General features: G+C 41.1%; 1 protein-coding gene across 1 annotated transcript; it reads right to left on the reverse strand.

The window, feature by feature from the left end:
* Positions 1 to 866: 866 nt before the first annotated feature.
* On the reverse strand, positions 867 to 4992 carry nkx6.2 (NK6 homeobox 2). Its single transcript, XM_067474087.1, has 3 exons — positions 3472 to 4992; positions 2869 to 3041; positions 867 to 2599 (listed from the first exon to the last, which is right to left on the reverse strand). The coding sequence occupies exons 1-3, from the start codon at positions 3899 to 3901 to the stop codon at positions 2351 to 2353; spliced, it is 852 nt and encodes a 283-aa protein (XP_067330188.1). The 5' UTR covers positions 3902 to 4992; the 3' UTR covers positions 867 to 2350.
* Between the last annotated feature and the right edge of the window lie 20256 nt (positions 4993 to 25248).

A 25248-nucleotide genomic window follows, 5' to 3' on the forward strand; every position in this document is an offset into this window, starting at 1 on the left:
GGGGAGAAAGGTATGTGCAAAGAGAACAGATTTTTAGATTTTGCCAAAAATAAATACGCTATGTAAATGCATTTATGAGCCTGTATATTACCCCCAACAATCTAGTCCTTGTGAAGGGGAAATAGCCTCAGGAAATAGTAGGTATTTAAAGTTGTTTTCTTTTTAAAATCCTATTATGTGATAGCAGGTGTTCGCTTCATGCACGGATTATCAATGATTACTAAATGGGAAGAGATTTTCTGACTGCTCATTGCTGATTGGTTGAGTCCAGAGGAGAAAGTTCCCAGTGTGACAGGTGTAATGCCGCGGCAAAGACGAAGGGGGCGCACTTCTCTCAGCTCCATATCACTGTGTAATATTGTGATCCATTAACTGTTTTCACCAACCGTCAACACTTTAAAGCCATAATCGTCTTCTTAAAAAAGATTTAAATAATCAAAATTCATCTGAAAAGCAGGACAACTGCTACTCTGCAGGAAACCACTAAAAGCCCAAAATGAATTGAGTGAGTGAACGGGGATAAAACCTAAAGCCGCTGTTACCACAAAGATGAGACTGACTGCTTCCTTAGTGCGATCTGCTGCTGTCGCCAACAATTTTACAACAAAAAACATTTTCCCTTATAATAATAATAATAATAACATGCAGTAGAGAATAGTTCATTCTTGACCTGATGTAATATTGAAATAAGCAAAAAATAAAAGCTGATACTAATTTTTAGAATTAAAACTTATTTTGCTTTTTTGTTTTTAATCGGTTTAATTTTTTTTAAATATTTTTTTCCATTAGACTTTGCTGGTCTTGCACACTTTTCACAACTGCTCTCTAAAGCCATCATTGCCAATAATGAAATAAATTACGAGTAGTCATGAATTTATCTTTAATTTACATTAAGCCCACACATTAAAACAAACTCATCATAAAACAAAACTGCTTGTTAAATAATTTATTCATAATACAAAGTGTTTTTTTTTCCTTCCTATAGCCTTCCCGGAAGCAATAATAAACTCTTTAATTCCAACATATACGATGGTCCAGTTTCTATTCCGCTGTGCGATGATGTAAAACAAAGTCTTTCAAATGAAATCAACAGAAAGGTGTGTGCTGTTGTCATGTCATACAGGGATTATTTACAGCATTTTGCGTATGTACATATTGTTATGTGTTTGTGTGTGTCGGCACAGAATTGTAAAACATGGAGAAAAGTGGCGACGTTACTCTGCAGGATTGGAAACGAAGCCGCAGGTGTATCTGTCGAATAAGCGCGTCAGGGCTGCGGAGGCAATAAAGGCTACTACGTTTCCACTGGTTCAAACAACATAACTTATTCAGTAAAAAATATATATACAGTCTCACATACATTTTCATCTTTAGGTTACAGCACAACTCATTCATTCATCTCAAACCTGCGCCCCCTCAAACATTTTATACTCTCGCCTTTTAGGGACAGCGAATACCCTGGTTAAACTGAGCTTTAAAAGCATCACAGGCCCCGTTTACATCTGGCCTTTTAAACATGCGTCTGGAATCCGGATCAGTGTTGGCTGCTAATAAATCAGCTTGATTAAGAGCTTACAGCTACCCCCCAAAACTACATACATTTGTAATTTCTTAAAAAAAAAACAAAAACAAAAACTGATATAAGCTGAATTATTGTTGTTAGTGTGCACGTTTTCCATTGTAGAATAACAATGTAACAGCAATTAAATGTTTTCTAACATATAAACTGTTTTGACTAATGTATAACCAATTGTTAGACAGGATCACTCAGATCTGAATGCGTCCCTGACTTTGAGGTCAGAGGCGCTGCCATTCAAAACAATATGTAACAAGTGTCATTCGTTATACTGGATGATAAAAGTAAAGCAGCATTATTTGTACAAAGAAATAGAAAGAGTTAAAAAAAAAAAAAAAAAAGTCCAGCACTGATCCGGATTGGATATTACGTTTTGTATACATTTACACCTGTTGTAAAAACTCCAGTTATTATGCGTGAAAACTGCGCCGCCAATTTCTCGTCCAAAAGTTCTGTCCCTTCGTGTGACATGAACTTTCTGGCAGTCCGGTTCTGAAGGCAGAAATAGATCCGTGTGTACACTGTAAGTGGGTTTGGATGCAGCTAAATGAGTCTGTGGCCACGTTTTGGTGAGCGCGTCTTCAGTGCGTCTTGGCGCGCACGTTTGCACCTCCTTCTGCGCTATGAGAAAAATGCGAAACCTCTACAGACGCAGTTTATAAAGTCAGGTGAAAAGGGGGTGAGAGAGAGTGCGTCGAGTCTTTGTTGGACACGTTACCACCCCCACTCCCCCCCGCTACACACACACACACTTGGCCCCCCTAGCTGTGGGCATCACAACGTGTCCGAGCTGTTGCTGCAGGGGCTGATCAGCGCCAGGTTGGTGGCCTTGTGCTTTTTTAACAGTCTCGTAATTTTCTCGTCATCTGAATTTGGGTCCAGTGGTTTGTTGTACTCGTCGTCGTCCTCGTTGTCCGAGCTCTCCTTCATCTTCTCCGTCTCGGAGTCGTGCTTCTTCTTGGCCGAGGCCATTTCTGCCGCGTGTCTCTTTCGCCATTTGGTCCTTCTGTTCTGAAACCAAACCTGTTGAGGAAACAGAGCGTTGTGACGTCACAAAGATGTTCAACAGGTATAAACAACAGCAGGTGAAAAGTAGAAAACACAAATAGGCCTTTATTTCAACCTAATCACACAAATCCTGGATATATACAATAAAATGAATAACCATAGCAGCAAAACTACCCCTACTATTGCTAGTAATAATTCCAATAATTATTAACAATAATTAACAATAACACATGCTGCACCCAGTTGCTCAGTAATAACTTATTTCCTTGACAGAGGCTCCTCACCTTGACTTGGCTCTCGGTCATTCCTAAAGAGTAGGCCAGGCGAGCTCTCTCTGGCCCGGCCAGGTACTTCGTCTGCTCAAACGTTTTTTCCAGTGCAAAAATTTGTTGTCCTGAAAAAGTCGGTCTGGAGTGTTTCTTCTTGCCGTCCTTGTCCACCATGAGGTTAGCTTGAGCTGAAAGAAGAAAAAAAAAAAAAAAAAAAAACGCAGCGCACATGCCGTTAAAATGAGCTTCAAATATTCATTTTCACAGTGATTTGCTGGAGCCACAGTTTGTTCATGATGGCTTTTTTATTACGCTGCACGTTTGGCCAATTTCTAATACATTACGTTTCTATCTTTAAATACAAACTTTAAATGAAACATTAATGTTGATTTATATAAAGCGTAATAATTGTGTCCACTTTGGCAAAGCTGTGAATTCAGAAAAAAATGAGAGATGTATGTAAAGAACAGTTTTGTTTGCGTTGTCTAGTGTCAGACGGAAATAAACGGGGATATTTTACATTCTGCAGCTCCACAGGATCCCTGACTTTTTTTTTTTTAAACTCACATTCTACAATTCAACAACCTACAAGTATGTGAAGAGTCAACCGAGACTTACTAGGACAGGGAACCCGCGGGTCCCTCCACGGAGAGCCTTGCATCACCCCGGGCCAGAAGATGGGCGCCCTCCCCGGCAGCTCGGCCAGGGGCTTCGGATACCGCGACACCGCTGGGCTAAAGTACATGCCCGCTGCCGCGGCGGCTGCGGTGGTGGCCAGTCCGTTTATCCTGGGGAAGCCGGACAGCAGCTGGCCGGCCGTGGTTATGGGTCTCCCTAGGATGTCGCTTATTCCGTGCGGAGTCCCCCCGGCGAGTTGGGAGTTAAGGTTGGAGAGGTGAGGCGCCTTGAAGCCCGCCGGGCTCTGCTGCAGCGCGTACGGGAACAGGGACGTCTTCATCTCGGTCATGTTGTGCAACGCCGCCAGCGGGGTGCTGCCCAGGACGAAAGCACTCTGCCGGTTAGCCTCCATCTGCCCGACCGCTAACATTTGTGAACATGTACCACCGACCTCTCTCGGATAAGAAAAAGAAAAAAAAAAAAAGAAAAAACGGGAAATAAAAATAAATGAACGGGAGTAAATAAAGGTGCGGAGCAGGCTGGATTTGAGCAGGAGCCAGGCCACGTCTAGCGCCTCCAGTAAAAGTATCCTGGGCGAGTTGGAGAAACTTGAACAAGCCGAACTTCTTGTCTCTCGGGAGCTGAAGATGGAGCTAAACTCCCAGGCTTTGTTTTGGTCGCAGTGTGTCAGCTGGGAGACGGCTGCATGCGTCCGCCACAGAAATCCTCGCGGAAGTCGATCGCTCTGATGATGTTTTTAGTGCTTTTGATGGGAACCATTAAGTGCCCGACTCGTCGTCCCATAAATTGACTCGCTCTATGCTGTGAGTGAAGCGGGACCCGCTGATAACAGCGTAGCCACCTGCACGCGCGCTATTCCCATTGGGCAGGGCTGAGTGAGACAACGCCGTGATTGGAGGAGACGGTGGATGGAGGGTGCCTTGTGAGACCGTTGGACATACGAGCTCTCTCGTGAAATCTTTATATGAACGAACCAGCTCGGTACTTCTGTTTGGACCTTTATTCTAAATGATTCAATTTATTCACGCTGCGAAAAAAGAAAGTTCTAAGCTATTCCTGCACCGAAAGAAATAATAGCTTTACATTAAAAAATGCTATTTTCACACAGTCCAATAAATTGGCATAATGTACAGTGCAGTCCACTAACCCGTAGCGTCTCGGACCACGTAAAAAGACTCGCTCACACTTGAATGCCATTCTAAGCAGTAACCATGACAGTCTTTATAAATGGTGGAAACCAGCATGTCAGAGGAGACCGTGAATGCATCACCGGCCGCACTCCATTAAGATCTTTGGAGTTGTTGTTAATGACGCGTCTCACTCCGTGGAAATCATTGTTTCCACCTATGACAAAGAAAATACATTTACTTTAAAAGCTGCTGCCGCACACAATGTGAGTATATTAAAGTAGAAAAAGAGTCCTCTCTGTGAGGGAGGATCTGTGATGGGTTTACTGAAGCTGAAGATTACATTTCGAAATACATAGACTATCGACCCCAGACCGAAAAAGACAAGTTATTTTTTAAGTATTGTTTTTAATTTTGTTTTAGTTTATATGCTTTAATTGATGATTATTTGATGTATTTTAGCTGATATGATGGAGTTAGGACTTTAACAAGCGTGTTTTTTTTATTTCCTTTTACTTTATTATTCAGTTTTCTATAATTTTATCATTAATCTCGCTACGTTGGCGAATGAGGTCGGATAAATTGAATTGTTCCAACGCATGTGTTAATTTGCAGTCGTAAAATATTTAGATTATTATTTCATGCTTTTCCTTTTTCATATTGAAGCACTGTATAAAAATGAGAACAACCACTGGCCTCTCAGGTCCAATTTACAGAGAATAAAGTCTCGGTATTATATGAGGCAGATAATCCGTGTTTTTTTAGACAAACTGCGGTATTACGGTGAAAGTGTGGGAGGGGGGAAAAAAAGCACCGTGGCTCCTCCAGTCATCACTCTGAGTGCTGTAATATTTTATGGAGATGTGAGAAGGTGGTAAGAGTGAAATATGGCCACGTTAGCATTTGAAAGGCTTCAGCAAATGCACCTTGCTGCCCATTTGCTCACCGGGGAAAAGATTGTGGATTTTAAAAGGTTTTCAACGCGAGGTGATTCACAATTTTGACTGTATTTCTTCAAGTTGAAGGGGAGCGGTCCACACGTTTTCTAATTCAGTAAATGGCTCTGTATTTCTAATTTATATCTGTATATTTCCCCCTGATTATATACATCGACTTTATTATTTTAGTTTTAAGGTCTTTCCAAAATGATCACTGCAGGAGAAGCAATTGAAAAAAAATAAATGCGACCTTATATATTTGTTTGAAGCATCCTGACACCCGTTGCTTAATCTCCTTCGTTTTTGTCAAATGTCATCAAGTTAAATAAAGCAGCTGCTGTCTGACCCAGTGTGAGATCAATGACAGAACAATTGGCACTTTTTCCGGTTCATCTAGTCAGAGACAAGAGCTGCCAAACAGCCCATCAGCGTTCAAGCCTAATTGCAATTTAACAAAATGAATGGCCTGAATTTTTATCTCGTAAATTTGCAACTAATTTAAAGTTTAAACTCTTAAAGTCAAATTTATTAAAGAGGTGCTTAAAAAAGAAATAGACTGAAGGTCTTAATGGAGTATTACCGAAATCAATAACTAGACCAATGAAATAAAAATTGAGAGCTGAAACATGAACTCATGTTAACATATATTATTATTATTATTATTATTATTATTATTATTATTATTATTATTATTATTATTATTATTATTATATAAGACTTTATAGAAAATGTTGGTTGTTCAAATGTTATTGAAGGAAACAAAAACCTGTTGCTCACATCGCACCTCAAATGAACAGGCCTGATTTATGAGCTAAATTCTACTGTGATTTTTTTAATAACTGCCCCGTCGATAGCGCGAACCTCGGGCTTTTGTCCTGCTAATGAAGGGAAATAGGTTAATAAAGATAATCTTATCTTTAGTGTAACCTCGACACAACTGGGAATTGACAGAGCACAGAGCGGAAAGATAAGCAGATGTCTGGACAAAAAGCCGCTTGTTGGAGTCAGTAGATGTCCCCGGTCAGATGTCTCGCCCCACTTCTCTCTGGCCTATGGGAACCAAATGCAAATACATCCAATTCCAAAATTAAAAATAATGTACACGCTACAGTTTTATAATATTTTATAACATTTATTATAACGTTTAACAACTGTTCTCACACTACGGGAAGACTTTGGCTCTAAGCACCAGTAGAAAATCCCAAATGGCTCGGACTGATGATGGTTGGACGGAGACGAGACACCTGGTTGCGATGTGACCGCTAATGTTGGGGTCAGGTTAAGGAAAGAGGAACCACTCGTGGAACCAGAAACACTGGGCGCCCCTTTGGATGTGTGGTCGTGTAAAGGAGTCGGGATTCAGGAAATGGAAAATCTCTTCAATTTAGCCGAGCGCGCCCCCCAGTGGCGCACACAGAAAGTGACAAAGGCTTAAAAAGCTGGGAGGCTTCACATCACAGTGTGAACAAGTTCATATGTTCTGTCTTCAGTTCATAGATTCATCAAAACATCAGCTGAAATCCACCATAACTGTATGAATTAAGGTATTGTCTGTTATTACAAGCATCTGAATATAATTATTCTATTTACACATACACATTTAAAATGAAATCATTATCATTGCAAATGAGGTTAAACAGTCAAATGCTGTATCAGCGTGCAGTTTAAGTTGCTCCTGACATGTTTCAGACACGATCAGATTGTTTCCAGAGCTTCTCTTCAGTCACTCGGGGTGCTGATCGTGATCCATTCACCAAACTGCACTATATTACTCATTGTAAGTTACTAAATAAATTTTTTTCATTGTGGTCTCTCCTATCAAACAAAGATCCACAGTAGTGTTCCTACGTCCTGCTGTTTCAAAGTAAACGTACAAGGAAAATTCATCACTATTTTGAGTTTTTTTGCCCTTTAGCGCTGATGAGCAACTAAACTAAGGCCGTCAATATTACATGTGGGACATTTAATTATTAGACTTGACCCAGAGTGATAAGGCATTAGTACATTAGTCAGTTTTAGAAATGGAAAATATCACATATTACATTCTTCGTCAATCAACGACGAGTTTCTGTAACCCTGAACAAGTCCAGGAAATCCAGAGGTTTTCATTTTAAACTAACTGAAAACACAACATGGATTATTGTTTTAGCTGTACGATACATAGAAAGGGTCAGAAATACTTCACTGGAACTGGAGGTGTTCAATTAACCATTAATGTACAACTTGACATGAAGGCATTTATGTTCATGACGTGTTGGATTCAGCATGAATATTAATACAACTATTTTATTCAAGCATCTGATAAGCTTCCACATGTTTGATCCCACACTGGAAACTATTTCCCCGATGGCATTAGGAAAATGAAATGAAGCCAGCTGAAGTTACAGAAGTAACATGATCTTTTCATTAGGTTCCATTGTTAGAAATGAATAATGCAAGATTGTGTTTGAACAGAAATGATCTGGTTTAACAAACCTATAGTCTTTGGAAATAGAAATCTTACAAATTGAGCCTGAATCATTCTCCTTGTGACTGATTGTAGCTCTGTTTGGCAAGTCAAAATAGCTATTGTTAAAAAAAAGTCTCTCTACATTTTTACCCCAGGCCATGATAAATCATGTAGACATAGATTTTGGGAGCCACCAAATTCACTGTTCAATGTTTTAAACCATGTTTTATCTTTTTTTGTGAACAAAGAAATTAGCTGGTCACTATCCAAAGAGTAACTTCCCTGTTTAAATTAATTTAAAATAATATCATTTCGTTTATAGGAAAGCTCAGTAAATAACGTGTACAAGATCTGTGAAGCCACTAGATGGCAGCCAGAGGTCTTTGCTCTCGTGTTCCTCCATTTGTGGCAGAAGAATGAATAACTAGGACACAACATGGCTTTAACCCCCAAAGATCAACACGGCCTTCACCACTAGTACCTAAAATACTGTACGTATCTTGTAATGTGAATTAGTGGTTAAACTTTATTTGGAAAATCCGGCGTTAACAACAAACTTAGCGAGACGTCACAACAGAACTGTTTCAGGTGAGAGAACACACTGCACAGATGCAGTGTATAATGTGTGTAGTGTGTCATTTGGGTCCTTTAATGACTCTTAGGCTCTGAGTTTTATGGTTGGATACTAATAACTCCAAGTACTCCAAGGCCTAACGAGCTCCAAGCTGTTTGCCATTCGCAGGCATGTTGATTCCAGGCCTCGGGCCAGTACTTCCGTTTAAGGTCTGGTCCTTCCTGTCTCCAGTTTGAATGGACCTTCTTCAGGCTCTTCACTTTTCTCCCACAGTCTGTAAGGTCACGTGTTATTCTTGTGTACTCAACAGCCTGTTTCACATTTGAACTCCGCACAACGAAAGTTCACATCTGAAACAAGATTCAAACTAGCATAAATCTGGTGATGTGACGAGAGACAAAAACATTATCTCAGGACACATTTCTCTCGACACAGAAGTTCCTTGTTCTGTGACCATTTAGAAAAGCAGGGAGCAATAACTCGAGGAACCTTAGGGAAATTAAAATATTGGGTGGTTTTGATTAACCAGAGCTTAGACAAGCATTGTTTTTGGACGGCAGAGAACCAATGGATACCTTCATGGATAGTGGAGGGTTTTGGAAAATCATCCCTTTAAATTCAGTATGAAAACCCCTCTGAATGCTGGCTTAACCAAGGCTCCAAGGCCATGTTATTGCACTGTGCACATGAGCCCGTATGAACACAGCATGCTGTACATTGTGTATGCAGACAAATAGATTTTCACATCAAACATCTCCGCTGCAGTATTGGGCTACTTGTCATGATCCGCGTCTTGGAATTTGTTTACTTTTGATTCCTCTGCCCTCAGGTCATAGTTTCACCGCTGTACAGCTCCCACTCTGCCTCTCTCTCACACACACACACACAGTTTCTCTCATGCAGCCCCTCACACCTGCTCCTTTGTTCTGACTCTGTAGACATGCACTTGGTCTAAACTGGGACAGTGCTCACATTTGACTGGTGGAGCTGATAGGAAACAACATGATATTTTTGTGTCTTATGCTAAATTGGCTGCAGACTTCATTTCACTGAACTAATGAACCCGGTTAGAGATGCGTGTTTCATCTGTGAGATAAAAGGAAAGTCAGCCGCCCTGAGGTGCTGAGATTACACCCAGCCAGCCTGGTGCAGCAAAGCTACCTTGAGTCACAGGCACAGAGACCAAATCAGGTGGAGATTATTTGATATTTCAAACTATGGGAACATAACATTGTTTCAACTGACTAATAAATGTATAAACCATATGTGTATAAATACAGTCTGAATAAAAAGGAGCTTAACTTTACTCGGTCTACAGTTGAAAGCTGTTGAAAGGAACTTATGTTGATGAAGTCTACAGATGGTTCCTCATCCCACGTAAAAATCCCATTTAAAGAAAAGTTGAGACTTTTTATAAAATACTATAAGAACTCAGATCTGTGGTTTTCAGTGTTTTTACTAAGCAACTTAATCGAATTTTGTAAATGTAAACACATTCTCAGGTCCATTCTTGCTGGATGCAAGACTTCAGCTGCTCATCAGCCTTCGGTCACCGCTTTCTCATTCTTGTCTTCATTTCGATCCATAATCCATAGACTTTTCAAGAGGAGACAACGGTGGACTGCAGGTCGCCCGGTTGTGTGCACAGACTCTGCATCTCTGTTGTAGCACTGCAGACTGTGGCCTGAGAGTTTCCTGCTGAAATATCCAATGAGCTTCTGGGAGAAGATGTTTCCCTGATGGCAGCATATTTCTCTCTAAAATCCCAATATACATGTCTGCACACTGAACTATGGCCACAGATGCTGCCCTTTGCACCTTTCACTGATAATGATGTGGATGGTCCTTGGCGTGCAGAACTCTACATCTATTTTCACTAAAGACAATCTGAAAATGGGGACTCGTGTGACCATGATACACATCTCTACTAACGGAATGGTGATTGGTTTCCTTTTGGCTTAACAGAGTTACTGGATGCAGTGCAGGTGTTAAGTGATAACGGATTTCCAAAGTGTGGCACATAGCTACATTCATCAGAGTAGCCCGAGGCCTTAAAGGTCACACATTCAGCTGTAGTTTCTGCTCCTGGCTTATGTGCACTGAGATTTCCCTGGAGTCCCTGAATCTTTTTACAGTATCAGCTACTGTAGATGTTGAAACATCTAAATCCTCATATATTTTAATTGAACTGATTGACAAATCTTTCACAACGTTTGGCACAAAGTGATGAGCTGCGACCCGTCTTTGCAACCCAAACACTGAGCCTTGTAGCACAGTCATGACCTCCTCACCTGTTACTAATTCACCTGCGAAGTTTGGAATGAGCCAGAATGGCTTAAGACTTTAAGACAACACTGGTTTGTATCCGTTCAGCTTAACATCTCATTTCCGCTCCTTCATAGACTTCAGTTGCATTAGTGGGTCACAGTGCTGCACTGGATGACATGTTTCTTCCTCTCAGTAAATGTAGTATTTTTTTAAAGAGCGCCAAAGACTAACAGCCACCATAATATTTTACAGTGTGAAATGGATTTCCACTAGAAAGAGTCAAGTAAAAAGTGGGTCTTAGCCTTTGGAGCGCTTTTTTTCCTTTCTTTCACTCTTTTTTAAAAGAAAAAAATAATACAGTCACATTTTTCATGAGGAGCACTGTCACCCGGTTCAGCGGTGTGACTCACTGATGTGTTTTTAATAGCTTTTGAACATCAGTGGATCTCTGTGGCACAGATGATTAAACTGGAATGAGTTTCTCGATTTACAGATTCACCTCATTGTTGGTTTTAGTCTCTAAGTGGAATTTGTTTACAATAGCTAAGAACAATGACAATAATGAGAAAAGATCCTGAGGCACTGATATCCTACATTGCACAAAAATTACCTGTACAGTTTTGATTCCTATCCTGCACTTAATTCAAATCAGTCAGAATGAAATGTGTAAGTGCTAATATTTGGCTTTAAAGCCTTAAGCTTTAACTCAAGCAACTATTTTCTCCCTGGAGGGGAGGCCCCTTCAAATAATGCTTGAAAGCAGAGCTGCAGAGGATGGATTCATATCAGGACATCATCTCACTCTGTCTGTTTGGCAGCTTGCCTTCTTTCCTGTGGTTCAGTGAGGAGCAGCCAATGGCAAATCCTTCTTTGGCTCATCAAGTATGTTTGACCTCTGTCCAAAATTAAAGATTTTACGAGTTATAATTTCAAAAGGGACGAAACAATAACAGCACAAACGATGTTCTAATAAAAGTAGTGATTTGTGAACAGGCAATGTTTGGGCATCTTCCAAGCACTGTCCAGCTGAACCAGGTCTTTTTCAGCTTTTAATGGTGAACCACTGATGATATGACAGTGTTTGCTTAAGTCTTGTACATGAAATCCACACACTTCACACCCAATGTCCCCCCTGCTATGTTGTCCTATCACGGCCCCAACAAAGTGCACTGTGTAGCCAATCTGAATGGATCACTGCTCGAAAGGAGGAAAAAACTAATTAGCCTACTTGTGGTCAGAGGGAAACTGTGCAGCTCTCAACTGTCTTTTCTTTGCCTCCAGAGAAGCAAATCATATTCTTATACTAAGAGTACCGCACTCTTTTTTTCTTAACTCTGCCTTGTGTGAAATGTACAGCTAAGATCAATATCAGAGAAATTAGCCCTGTGAGTGGCCAGAGAAAGGCTCAGACTCATGTGGTGCATATGCAACACCTATTGATTTCTCCCGAATGAGCGTTTCAAGACATTATAATCTTCTGAGGTCTCACTATTATCATTATTATAAAGTAAGAAAAATTGGTTGATATAAACACACAACATGTACTGCTCTGCAAACTGGAAGCAGATGAGTGTTCAGCTGCCTGGGTTTTTGCTTCCAAATTAGCTGGTTTACATTAATATGTAGATTTTAAAATGAAATAAAACTAGTCAATTTGATGAAGCGACATAAAACCTTTTTAAGAAATGATGATGCTTCCATGTTTTAAGGCTTTAAATATTATATTTTTATTGTGTGTCTCTACAGAGACATGCTTCACCCTCATATGAGAGAACCAGTGGTGTCCAGCTCTGCTCTGATTGGTCATGTCTGAGTGTAAACTAACTTCCAGTCAAGAAGATCACAACCAATGAGTGAAGAGTGTGTTGGTGCCAGCTGCCAGCACTTGATGAAATATCTTGGAAGAAGTCAGTGCGGCACCCGAAGTTTCTAATTTCTGACACATATCTTCTTCTTCTTTTCCTTTCGGCTGTTCCCTTTCAGGGGTCCGCACAGCGAATCATGTGCCGCCATCTAACCCTGTCCTCTGCATCCTCTTCTCTCACACCAACTAACTTCATGTCCTCTCTCACTACATCCATAAATCTCCTCTTTGCTCTTCCTCTAGACCTCCTGCCTGGCAGCTCCAACCTCAGCGTCCTTCTACAGATATATTCACAGCTTCTCCTCTTAACATGTCCAAACCACCTCAATCTGGACTCAAGATCTTGTTAAACAAACTAGTCAGAAACTCTACTGCCACCTCTCCTAGACACTTCCATACCTCCACAGGTTTGTCATCAGGACCAACTGCCTTTCCACTCTTCATCCTCTTCAACGTCCTCCTCACTTTACTCTTACGCACACACGGCACACTTACTACTGAACTACGGGGTTCAGTGTCTCGGGGTTCAGTGTCTTGCCCAATGACACTTTGACATGGAGCCGGGAGCAGGGATCGAACCACTGACCATGGAAGACTGCCTTACCCACCTGAGCTACAGCTGCGCCCCACCAGTATTTCCGCCTTCCTTCTCCAGATCATGTCAACGTCCCAACATTAAAAGTCCCTACTGTCAATCTTGGCTTTCCAATTTCTGACACACATCTGTTCTCGTCAGATTCAAATGACATTTTTTATAACCACTTGCGTTTTATTTTAGTGGTATTTTCTGTCTGAGTAAAGGCATGATGAGTAAAATCTGGAACATTTTAAGAAGTAAGGATCAGTGTGAGACAAATTATTTTTCAGAGGCTCTGTAGAAATGAAGAAAATGGATAAACCTCTGTGGTATTAAACAAGTTTGAGTATTTCTGAGGGAATAAATCTGAACAACTCTAAGATCACACTTTTCCTTGCTCTTTTTTTTCTTGTTAATGTCAGAACTGCACAGTTAAAACTTTAGCTGATAACAAACAGTAACTCATATCTTGAGGAGACCAAGACACGCATCACATTCCTTTTAACTGGAGGAAACAAAGGAAAAAACTAAGTTTAGCCAAATCCAATGTCCCTGTTGGAAGACTTCTTTGCTGCTCTCTCTTGTGAGGCACAATAATTGAATACACCTGTGAAGGTGTGTACGGCCAAGCCAAAATATGCCTCCACCAAATGTCTGAACATGCAGAGTAACTTGAACTATATGAGACTTACTGTGATGGATGGATGGATGGATGAGCCAGTGACAGAATCTCTATTTAGAGAATATGATCGGATGATGAACATGCAGTGAGTATCGAGATATATCTGTAAGAACACTGATGTATTAGTGCTGTCTGTGTTAGGAGATGATGATATACATACTGAACTTTCTGCCACAAGGGACATTTTCTCAGATAGGCGGTTAAAGAGCCAAGAAACTGCTGCTACACAGTGTCCAGGATGCTTTCTTAAATGCTCAGGGAACATGTTGTTTGTGGCAGTAAGACTGAATAGCACTTCAATAGGGGGAAGAGTTAAGTAAAAGAGGAATCACTGCTGTGGTGACAGTCTTTCTGACTGTGAAGACACCTGAAAGCCAGATTGAAGTGTTTCAATCTAATGAGTCCAATGAGCAGCATTGCAGTTAGTGATGCCTGAGGCTTAGAGAACATGGTTCACTAGTAATCTCATCTCACATAGGCATGAACACTGCTTTTAATGCTGCATCTTGTCAGAAATGTTGTTTATGTAAATGCAGTTTGTTCTCCAATGTACAATGAAGAGTCTTCAATCAGAATCAACCCCAGTGGCTGAATGAATAATGCACCATCACACAAAACATCACACAATCGTCCCCCCAGTCCACCTCTGTTTTGTCAGTATGCCAAGTGTTTGTTTTTTTTGGGGGGGGGGGGGGGGGACAAAACATTGAGTTGATGTGTACAAATCCAACAGTTGTCGAACTAATTTAGCATTAGCTTGGGAAATGGAATCCAACGTTTAAGCTCCATCTTTGGTTGCTATGCAGTACCAAGTCTGAGACAACACAGGCTGCTAAACGTTGCACTTCATTCTCCAGATGCTCTGAGTCTTTCTGTGAGTGTAATGAGACTGTTCTCCCGAATAATGTAAAGACCTATATGTAGGTTGTTGGTACCAGCAGTGGGGGTCACACAGTATGTCTCTAGTGTGAAACTACTGTTTTTGCTGTGACATAAGTCAAGTGACATGTGATTTGATGTTTCGAAAGCATTGATTTTTAAGGCAAAACTGTAACTTATTCATCTTTATTTATTTGCCCCTGTCAGAGGGCAGACATTTAGTGGTTTACATTAGTCTGTTGTTTGCTATTGTATTTTAGTCATATCTTAACTAATTAATTTAGTTTTTTATGATTGTGTTTATTATATACTTTGTTGTGTTCTTTTTGGGTATATCGTATTAATTTCCTTTCATTGCGTGATTTTATTTTGAAAGGCTTGTGAGTGTTGTTTTTATGACTTTCCTTCGTGCTCCTGATAATAGTTGTTTACACTTGTAAATCGTTGTCCGATAGTATGGCCAGGAAAGTACTGTAGTTGTTAGAGAGTTAATAGGTCTCATGAGGAGCACCTGATTACAAGAACCTGTGTCCTGGATTCAAACATCATGGTTTCTTAAACCCGTGGTGTAATTTGCTGTTTTACATCTTATATTTATTCCAGAAATATCTTGTGGGATTTAGGAGCGACAGGGGACACACAGCCTGCATGGACATGGTAGAAAACAGCCACCTGCTGCAGGTATAAAACAAGGCTATGAAACGGTGAGAGTGGGAAACTTAGCTGAGCGGAGTTTTCTACAACCTGTAAAGGCCGAGTAATAAAGAAGGCAAGTTTTACTTTTATGTAACAAAAGAAATAGAGAGACTCTGTTTACTGTACATAAACACATTGTCAGATTTAATGTCAAAGGTTGTGGGTTGAGGAAAATCAGACATGTTCATCAAAATGTTGAATGTGACATGAAATGACATGACCAGACAAAGATCATGTCGATAGGAAGAACATTGGACATAAAGTCTTGTTGTGATGAGGGTTGTTAGTAACTGTGATTCACACAAATGTTTCTACATATATTAACAGCAGCCAGTTTAGACTAAATGGACAAATCAGATGTCTTGATTCAGTGTGTTATGAATCAGCTTTTTGGGCACTGAGCACTGAAATGAAATAAAGTATGTGTCAATCATGGAACATTAACCTTTTCTGAAAATGTTACTGCCTTGAAGGAAAACATTGGCTTTGAGGTTTCTAAAAGCTTATTTGTTACCGATGTCCAACAAATGATGTCTGTGTCCTTTTGGTGAGTCACACTGTTTTAACCAACCCAGCTGAGAAAAGAAATAGTTTTCTCACTGTGGCTTGATGATATACAATATTTTGTATAACAAACAACATCCAACAAACTAATTCCCCACTTACAGCAGAAAGGCTAGAAATGAAACTCTGGTGATTCAAGGTGAGAAGAAGTGTCTGGTGCTCTCATAACCAGTGTCAACGATGAGATTAATGTAACCCCCCCCCCCGCTCCCCCGTAAGGCAGATTCCAAGGGTAGAGACTGGGCTGTTTAGCAGAGTTGCAGCACCAACAGAGTCAGTTTGATTGATTGCTACGACACCCAAAGGTCAGCATTGCTAGGGTTCCACTGCCTCCGACTCAGCTTCAAGGTCTCAGCAGGTACTGCTGGTGAAATCGTTGTTAAAAAAGTTTTTTGTTCTCGAGGACATTTCTCAGGAGTGTTAATGTTTGTTCCGCTTAGCAGCTGGCTTATCCTTCTTTGGCCGTTGTTGGTATTGATGACAGAGCAAATAAGAAGTGAGGGAATTAAAGGCCCGTGAAACATGGGGATTTTATCTGGATTAAGACAAATGAGTGACCGGGCTTGGCACCATTGTCTGTTCCCAAAGCTTTTATTTCTGGTTTAGAACTTACAATTACCCCCAACAACAGGGCCATTTCATGAACAAAGCCCACAGCAATTTCGAAAGTCATCCGTAATGAGTAAGTTTTCAGAACCAAACTTTTAGTCAATATTTTTAGTGGCTTACAAATGCTTACTTTTTCATTTTAAGACGCAATTAGTGTGTAGGATATTGATCGAAGAGTAGCCTCAGCATGTGAAGTTGGAGGCGAGTGCCCTTACAGGCTGGACAGGAGCCTCTCCAGAGTACTGAGTCCTAGTCTTTGTTTGCCTGAGCATGTCTGTGTGCAGCTCGACAGCTCATTCGCTGCCCAGTAGAGATGAACTGTTGGGGACAGTCGAAGGAGGAAGGAGATGCTGCTTTCTCCTGGCAGCAGGGGTAAAGCGAGAAGGAGGCAAATGGCGGCAGGTTGCCTACTAATACCAGTGTAATTACATTCATCACATGTTGCAGCACCTTTCACTACTACTGTACAAAGCTGCTGCCTCAGTTCCTGCCCGTGCCTTAGCCTCCAAATGAAGACATTCAGTATAAGTAAGCCGGTACAAAAACAATGTCCTATGTGTGTTAAAGGTGCAGTGTGGACGTATATGGGGCAGCTGTGGCTAAAACCCACAAATCAATATTATGTAAGAGCATCATTAGTGCTCATTGTTTTCTTTGGAAATGTAATGAGCTTTCAGACACTAATGTCATGAGTGATTATTATAGAAGCAGACCTGAAAGAGGTCCATGTGGTCCAGGATAAAAGCTGATAGATGATGGTGACCCGTCACAAGGGGGCTCTTTTTTTTCCTATGCTTTTATGACTCTGTAGCTCAGGCTGATACCTCATTGTATAATCTGACTGTAAAGGAACAGAAAGGCAGCAGATTGGGTGGATTGTGTGTAAATGACGACTGTAATTAGAGCACGACCGCCCTTGTCATGTCAGATAGGCAAACATCCAGCCGCACAAATCAGTGTATCGTTCACAGACTCAAACCGCAAGACTGCTCAGACCAATCAATAGCCTCAGCTCATAGATTCTCTCCTGATCTTGGGGTAAATCAAAATTACAGAAGATTGTAAGCCTTGCTTTCAGCCTCTGGCTGTGAATGACCTGCATTGTCAAAAACCATCTAGACCTAAGTTGATGAAATCATCTCTTCTGCTGCCAGATTTTAATGGGGTCCTGCTTGAGGTTACTAGTGAAAGTCCTGCAGTTTCTATCCTGCACTGTGTAAACAGAGGTTTAGGGGTCGGGGTTTCTAGGTGACAGCAAAGACGACTGATGAGTTTCCTTAACAGATGCATGGAGTCAGCTTTGAGTGCTCTGATTATTGTTACAACTTGATGAACCTCAAACACAGAAATCATTCACCTACAGATTACTGCCGGCAGCTTAGACATTCAGGACATCTCACACAACTGAATTGCCATTAAACATACTACTCTTATTAAAGTTGTGTTTAGCTTTTCCCTCACGAGTTGGCGGTGACCAAAACCGAGCTGAAAGAAGTGTCAGTATCGGCCTGACTCTCTTATTCGAGAGCACTGTAATTGTCAACACCATGACGTGAGACGGTTTGTGCTTCACAGTGGTTCCCACCGTGCTGTCTGAGCCGCAGATGACCACGTTCTGCCCATTGCTTTGATTTAAACACTTAACCTGCAAAGGTAGAGCAAAGATATTGTTCTACTAGTGAGTCATGTTTTGGACCCCGTAGCCTTTACTCTTTACAGCCTGCACCTGTGCTGCTTGTCTCTGAGGCTTATTGCACAATTATTCCACGGTGATACAATGATAATCTGAAGCCTTTCCTTTTTCTTAAATTTGCAGAAAACCCAGTTTGTGTCCCTATAAATGCCGAGATTAACCCTTAAAGTTGCAAGGGAGAACCTCTCTCACACAGCGCCCCTTGAGGTTTATGTTTGTGTGGTGTAGCTGAGTTGATACAGAAACACAGTGTCCCCTGATCTACTATAAAAAATAATCAAGATGTGGACTGAATTTCCTCATCCAGGTGACCCTCTCTTGGGAGCCAAAGAAGTGTTTTACTCGCTCTACAGTGAGCATATCCCCCGGGGGCCTGCTGGTCACAGCCCATTTAGTGATTCACTCCAGGATAGCTGTCACCAACAGGAAGGGGGGGGGGGGGCTCACACCCACTCTTCTGCCCTCATGAATCCACATGAGGATGGGGTGCCTGACTCTGCCGATATTCATCAGACACCAGTTTGAGAAGTTTTTCTCCAAGAGCTCCAACTTCATGAAAACATCACTGACTCAATAGAAAACTGAAGCCCTTGTTTGCACTTACTGATAATAAACAAGGAGATGATGATTTATTCCACAAATTTAAAAGAATAAGCAGATTTCTTCACCACACCCCACAGATCCTGGTGAAAAGTGACCTCGGGTCTCTTTTAAAGCAATTCTAATAAAACTGATGAAATCTTCTACGGAGCAAAAACTGGGCATATTTAAATCAAGTGGGTACCTTCCAAAGTTAGTTTTTATTTTGAAAGAAATGTCCTCTCTCTGTCACTACTCATCGTCTCTAGCTCAGATGCTCTGTGGAAACACAAAGAGAAAATGTGACACCCAAAAGATCCACAATTTTTCAAGCTCAGACTGCTGAAGTCTCATAGTAACTTTTGCTGAACTACAGATTGTATTTTGTGCATAATGAGATTTTCTCTTCCCGTCTCCATAAATACAATTATGGTTTACTAAAACGTAATTGTAACACTTAATATGTCTATTGTGACTATGTGTGCATGAAAACACTGCTTTGAAATAGTTTCAAAGAAAGTGAACCAATGTTAAAAAAATGGGTCTATATCACAGAAACAAGGAATTATGGGTAGTTTTTTACCTCTCTACTCATTTATCTGCAAGACAGGGCGAATTGGATCCTTTTTATTCTCCATATTTATATGTTTAATCCAAACGCTCAATCAAAACTGAGCTCATTAAAATCACCAACAAGCAGTGGAGCCATAGGACCTTCAGTCTGTTTCTGGGCGAGTGACTTACATGTGAATGATTTTACAAAACCACTTGCACACCCGTTTGCTCCCCTTCCTGTGTGTTTACAGGGATTATTCGGAGTTGGATGGATGCCGAATGAAGTGCTGTGGTATTTTTCACATGTTGTCCAACAGATTAATAGGTTTATTCTGCTTTGTTCGTCTAAAGATTTTAAGAAGTGTCTATGTGCCTAAAGAGGAATTAAGCACGTGGCTGATATGAGAGCAGCTCTTGACATATTTTGCTAGAGGATATCCACTTGACTGCCTCATTAGTCTTCAAGCTGTTCTCTTCTACTCCTAACTTGGACACTTGCCCAACCTATCACTCTTTTAGGTTGCTGACTGCTGATGAAGCTGTAATTTCCTGCAGTGGTATAGCAGTAGGTGCTAGTGGATAGTGGAGAATAGGATTTCTTTTACAAACATTTTCATGTTCATTGTCAAATTAAAGTTTTTCCAGTAACGAGTGAAGTTACAAATAAAATGTCACTAATACGATTTGTTACTCCCTCCCTTTTTGTCACCACATCAAACATTGATTTGAAAGCCAACTTTTAATAATCTTAGTCATCACGCTTGCACACGTCACTATCAGATGCACAATAAGCAGTAAACTGGTGTAGAAAATGGAAGTGTTTGCATTCAGCTTTTTCTTGGTAACAGTCAACTAAAAGTGGATTTTAATCACTGACAGCAGCAACAATATGCAGCAAAGAAGTAATGAAGCTTGTGGCTGCAGATGTGATGGTGACATGTGGCCCATATCCACTATTGACTCGTTCAGACCCTAACACTTCATGTTTTTATGTTTTTGAATGTTTTTTTTTTTTTATCCTTATGGCTTATCGTGTGAGATCAGGGTCACCACTGCGTATCATTTGTCCGCATGTTGATTTGACACAGTTTTTACACCGGATGCCCTTCCTAACGCAACCCTCCCCAATTTCTACCGGGCTTGGGACCGGCACTGGCTGGGGATGCGGACGGGGATGGCGTGTTGGGGGTTCAGTGTCTTGCCAACTTGGCATGTGGTTGGAAGTGAACATAGTAATGAGTTTTAAGTAACATATGATTTTTTAGCAGATGCTTTCATCCAAAGTGACCCACAAGTAAGATACAAAGCAAAGCAGAGAGAAATGCCTTTAGAAGATTTTGTCAGTTTTGTGAGATGGTCAGGTATATGTACAATTCTTTCATTGGTAAAGGTGACATACAACCAATGTCTCTCCAAGGATTACGGTGGCATATTCAGAAAGGTCACTAAAGAGCCTTCTTGATGCTGTTGAGAAGACCAGAACTTTTGTCTTGAGTTGATCGAGTTCTGTTTTGAACTATTTAGTTGAAGCTGTCTTTCTGTCATCAAAGCACAGATATCAGGGAGACAGGCAGAAATATGTTATGAGTCAGTGGAAGGAACAGGAAGAGCTGTGTCATCTGCATGGGAGACTTCTGTTAAACAGATGATCACATGTTGTTAAACTTAGTGAATGAATATGCCATAATAAATGTACTCTATTACCTACTTCAGGGACATCTGGACTCAAATAGACACTGAAAAAAAGAAACCCCAAACATTTTCTGTTATTAGTGCCCAAAGGAATTCAGCAATAGACTTAAACTTCGATTAAGTAACTAAAAAGTAAACCAGAAAAGTCTGTCTTGAATATTTTTCTCCGGTGAGATCATAAGATAATTCAAGTTATTAATCAGTTGGTTTGTCACACTGATGAAATACTTCTCATGTTGCGTTTAATACAGAAGAATGAAGTGAAGCACATCTTGTCTGCCCGGTCCCCATGTGGTCGCAGTGGGATGAGGGGGGGTGGGGTGGGGGGGGGGGGGGGGGGGGGGGGGGGGGAGGGTTGTGTTTTTTAGGTGACACATGTTTTTTCTCAGTGCAACTGATCAACATCTTCCTGGCTATGTCAAGTCTTCAGGCAAACAGCTGAGCTTTGCCTGCCCCTTCCCCTCTACTCTCTTGATGTGATTTGCGCTTGATATCAAGTTTGTAGCACATCGTCTCGTTAAAGGAGCGGAAAGAGTTGTGACCTTGGAATCACTGTCACATGGTTTGAGAAGAAGACTGGAATAATGTGGGAAACATTTTGTGCGTTTGCATGTTTTTGCATTGCATTTTAAATTCAAATTGCATCGTTTCCAAACTACTCAATACTCACTTTCTGTAGAGAAGAAAAATCTCTCCATCATCCCTTTAGAGAATATTTCCTGCACATTTTAGTCAGATTCAACACCTACAAATGCTACTCTAAGACCCGTAGATCAAGTGCACCACTTTTATTTATATATAAGCATGAACAAGCAGATACAGACGCAAAAACATGTACGTGCACAAAGCAAATAGTTGTGGTGAGGAATTGGGACGACCTTTTTAGAAGTGTCTGTGGCCTGAGACATCCATCAGGGACATCCAGTCTGGATTTCCAGCGGCCCTGAAGGTCCCAGCAGACAGCCAGCTGCTCCATCACCACCTTAGGCCACACTCATTTAGCATCACAGAGATGCTCCAAACAGCCACACGGGGAGCTAGAATCCTTCTAATCAGTGTTTTCGCCGCCACTGCTCGGCTCTGAGCCGACCCCAGAAAGGATAGTAGTCGGGGATAGTACTTCTTCAGACTGGTGGTCTGGTGAGCCTGATCCAGTTGAATGTGACATTGCCAGCCAGTAACCCAAGAACTGAATGAGATGGTCACATCCTGTACTTTCCTTTAGATTCTAAATTCTAATGTTTTGACATCTTTCTCATGCAGAAACTAGCATCACAACTGGGGTTTGTTTCTCATGGACTTCTGAAAGATTATTATTTCATTTTCCACCTTCCTCATTGGTTACACGCGATTAAAGACTGAGCACAGAAGGATTTATTTGCTTGTTTCGGGCTCGGTTCTGCCACATTGTAGCCTGTAACACATAAGTACACGTACCTACACTATACAAAAAGTAGGATAACAAAAAACAAAGGCATGAGAAAATTCTTCCTTATAATAGGAAGTGATCTGACATTTACAGACATGCCAACGGAGACGATTTTTGGAAAGGTCACTGCAACACAAGTGGAGGCCCACCCACATGAGTGTCACATTGCACTATATGAACAGCATAATGCCTTGCTCTCTAAATCAGCATATTGCTAAAAGGTTACAACAAATGAACAGCTCAACACCAAAGTCGTTTATCTCAAAGATCACAAAGGTCGCTGCGGCTTCATGCCACTGTTACATATTGTGGTGCATGTGCAGGGAATGTTCAGCATTGCGTACGACTACAAAAAGAGCAATTTCCATGATTAAGGTCCGTCATACAGAAGGGGTAAAGGCTGAGGTCATGTGAGACTTAATGATTGTTCAATTGTGTCCCACTTTGCTCTTTACTTCTGACCAATTATCATTGGTGACCATGACATCTCAGAGTTTAAAATAAAAAAAAAAACCAAGGATAAAAATGACTTTTACAGCTTTTTATTTCTTATTCATGAAAGGACTGTAGTTTGGTTGCCAGATGGTTTCCAGCTGCACAGCCTCGCTTCCGTCTTCTCTGGCTTGACCAGTAAATTAATGGGCGAATAAATGCCAGTCTATTTCCCTTACCTGCGTTTTCCTGAAAGGGGTGTTGATAAATATCATTCGCTTCGGGAATGGGGGGTGGGGGGTTGTCTGTGCCTCTCATGTGGCAGATAAGAGTTGAAAAATTAACTCAGGGAGGAAAACATATAATGCTGTTTGGTGGACTGGCATATGAAGAAAGGTCCGAGGATGATGTCATAGAAAGCCCCACGCCAAGATATCCCCATATCTCCTTCCTAGGACACACACACACACACACACACACACACACACACACAGACCTGGCTGTTTGATCTCTAACTCTACAGAGTGGGAACAAATTAGCTGAGACCGAAATGATACTGTCACCCTGTCATAGGTCATCTCTTCTTCAAATACACTATCGCGTCTACAAAGTCAGTAGGTGCTGATTCACGGAGACGAATCAGACAGAGGAGTCCAAAGTGATCTGCAGAGTCACGTCGAAGTTCCCTGTGAGCCTACCTAAACTTTAAAACCAAACACTATCGTTACAAAATCAGAGATCGATGGATTCGACTTTCAGGGTTTTTTAGGTCAGTGCTGCACAAGCCAGACCTCCTGTCTAAATGCCATCTCTCAGGTCTTCAGAGTAAATTTTCCGTTTATTATGTAGCCCACCCTTTGCCATTCAGTATCACACATGAAATGAGAAGCAAAGCAAGCGAGTGGTTCGATCCCCAACCCTGGCTATATGTCAAAGTGTCCATGGGCAAGACACTGAACCCCTAACAGCCCATTCCCCTCCCTAGCTGTGCAGTGTTGGTCAAAGCCCAGTAGAAATTGGGGAGGGTTGCTTTAGGAGGGCATCCGGCATAAAAACTGTGCCAAATCAACATGCGGATGATGATCTGCTGTGGTGATCATCTGCCCTGTGGTGACCCTGAACTCACAGGATAAGGACATAAAAAAAAAAAATTGGATGTCTGGTATATTCAACAGCTTATTTATATCCACAAATAAGCCTGTTAACTCAAATATTAAATGATGCTGAATATAAGACATTTTTTTCTTTTCAACAAGTCACAACAACAGCAAGATGTTTAACACAGGACGGATATGGGACCTACAATACATGTGAACATACTTCTCCCAATCTGCAATACAAGTGCACTGAATCACTCCAGCCTCTCTTCTCCACAGCATCCCAGGAGTCATTTCAACTGCATTGGTGGAAAGTTGTGATGATCAGAAACACTTTATTAATCTCCAAGGGGAAATTGCGATTGCTCCATGCAAGAGTAGGAAAGATTGCGTAAGAACTTGGCATATAAATATAAAATGAGAATAGGATAAAAATAAACTATAATGGTAAAAATGTAATCAGAGTATCTGATCTGAGAGGAACGAGTTATAAAGATTGATGGCCACAGGAAGGAATGACTTCCTGTGGCGCTCAGTACTGCGTCTTACACTGAGTCTTACACTGAGTGTGCTCCTGTGGGTCGCCAGCATGTCATGCAGAGGATGGGAACCGTTCTCCGTTATCCCTCGTAGCTTGGACAGCATCGTTCTGCTTGACAATGCTGATAAAGTGTCCAGCTCCATCCCCACAATGTCAGTGGCAGATGCTGCAGATGCTTCTGCTCTCACCATATGACAAATCGTACACTTTTTCAACACAAACACACAGAACACATGACCTGGGTGTCCTCAGTGTTACACACAGTACAGGGACATGCACATGTGCAAGGACATGTGTGTGTGCTCACAAACACACACACACACACACTTTTAGTTAATAACAGCAAAGAAAGTCTGTTCAGTAACATGATGTATTAGGTTCAAACAAACCAAACATTACTCATGTTACTGCTTTTTCAACCCCCTTTTGTGTCTTTTCTAATACATCATTACTTTTGCTCTAACTGTATTTTTATGTTGTGCTACACTGTCATATATGCTTTTTCTTTTCA

Source organism: Channa argus, chromosome 1 (genome assembly GCF_033026475.1).
Source record: "Channa argus isolate prfri chromosome 1, Channa argus male v1.0, whole genome shotgun sequence".
In the NCBI taxonomy this organism is placed as follows: Eukaryota; Metazoa; Chordata; class Actinopteri; order Anabantiformes; family Channidae; genus Channa; species Channa argus.

What these genes read in the sequence shown, in the direction of transcription:
- nkx6.2 (XM_067474087.1), bottom strand. Translation starts at nt 3,901, where the DNA reads ATGTTAGCGGTCGGGCAGATGGAGGCTAACCGGCAGAGTGCTTTCGTC. An exon ending in CCCGCGGGTTCCCTGTCCTA is followed by an intron (nt 3,042 to 3,471) that starts GTAAGTCTCGGT and finishes TTCTTCTTTCAG; the next exon opens with CTCAAGCTAACCTCATGGTG. An exon ending in TGACCGAGAGCCAAGTCAAG is followed by an intron (nt 2,600 to 2,868) that starts GTGAGGAGCCTC and finishes TTTCCTCAACAG; the next exon opens with GTTTGGTTTCAGAACAGAAG.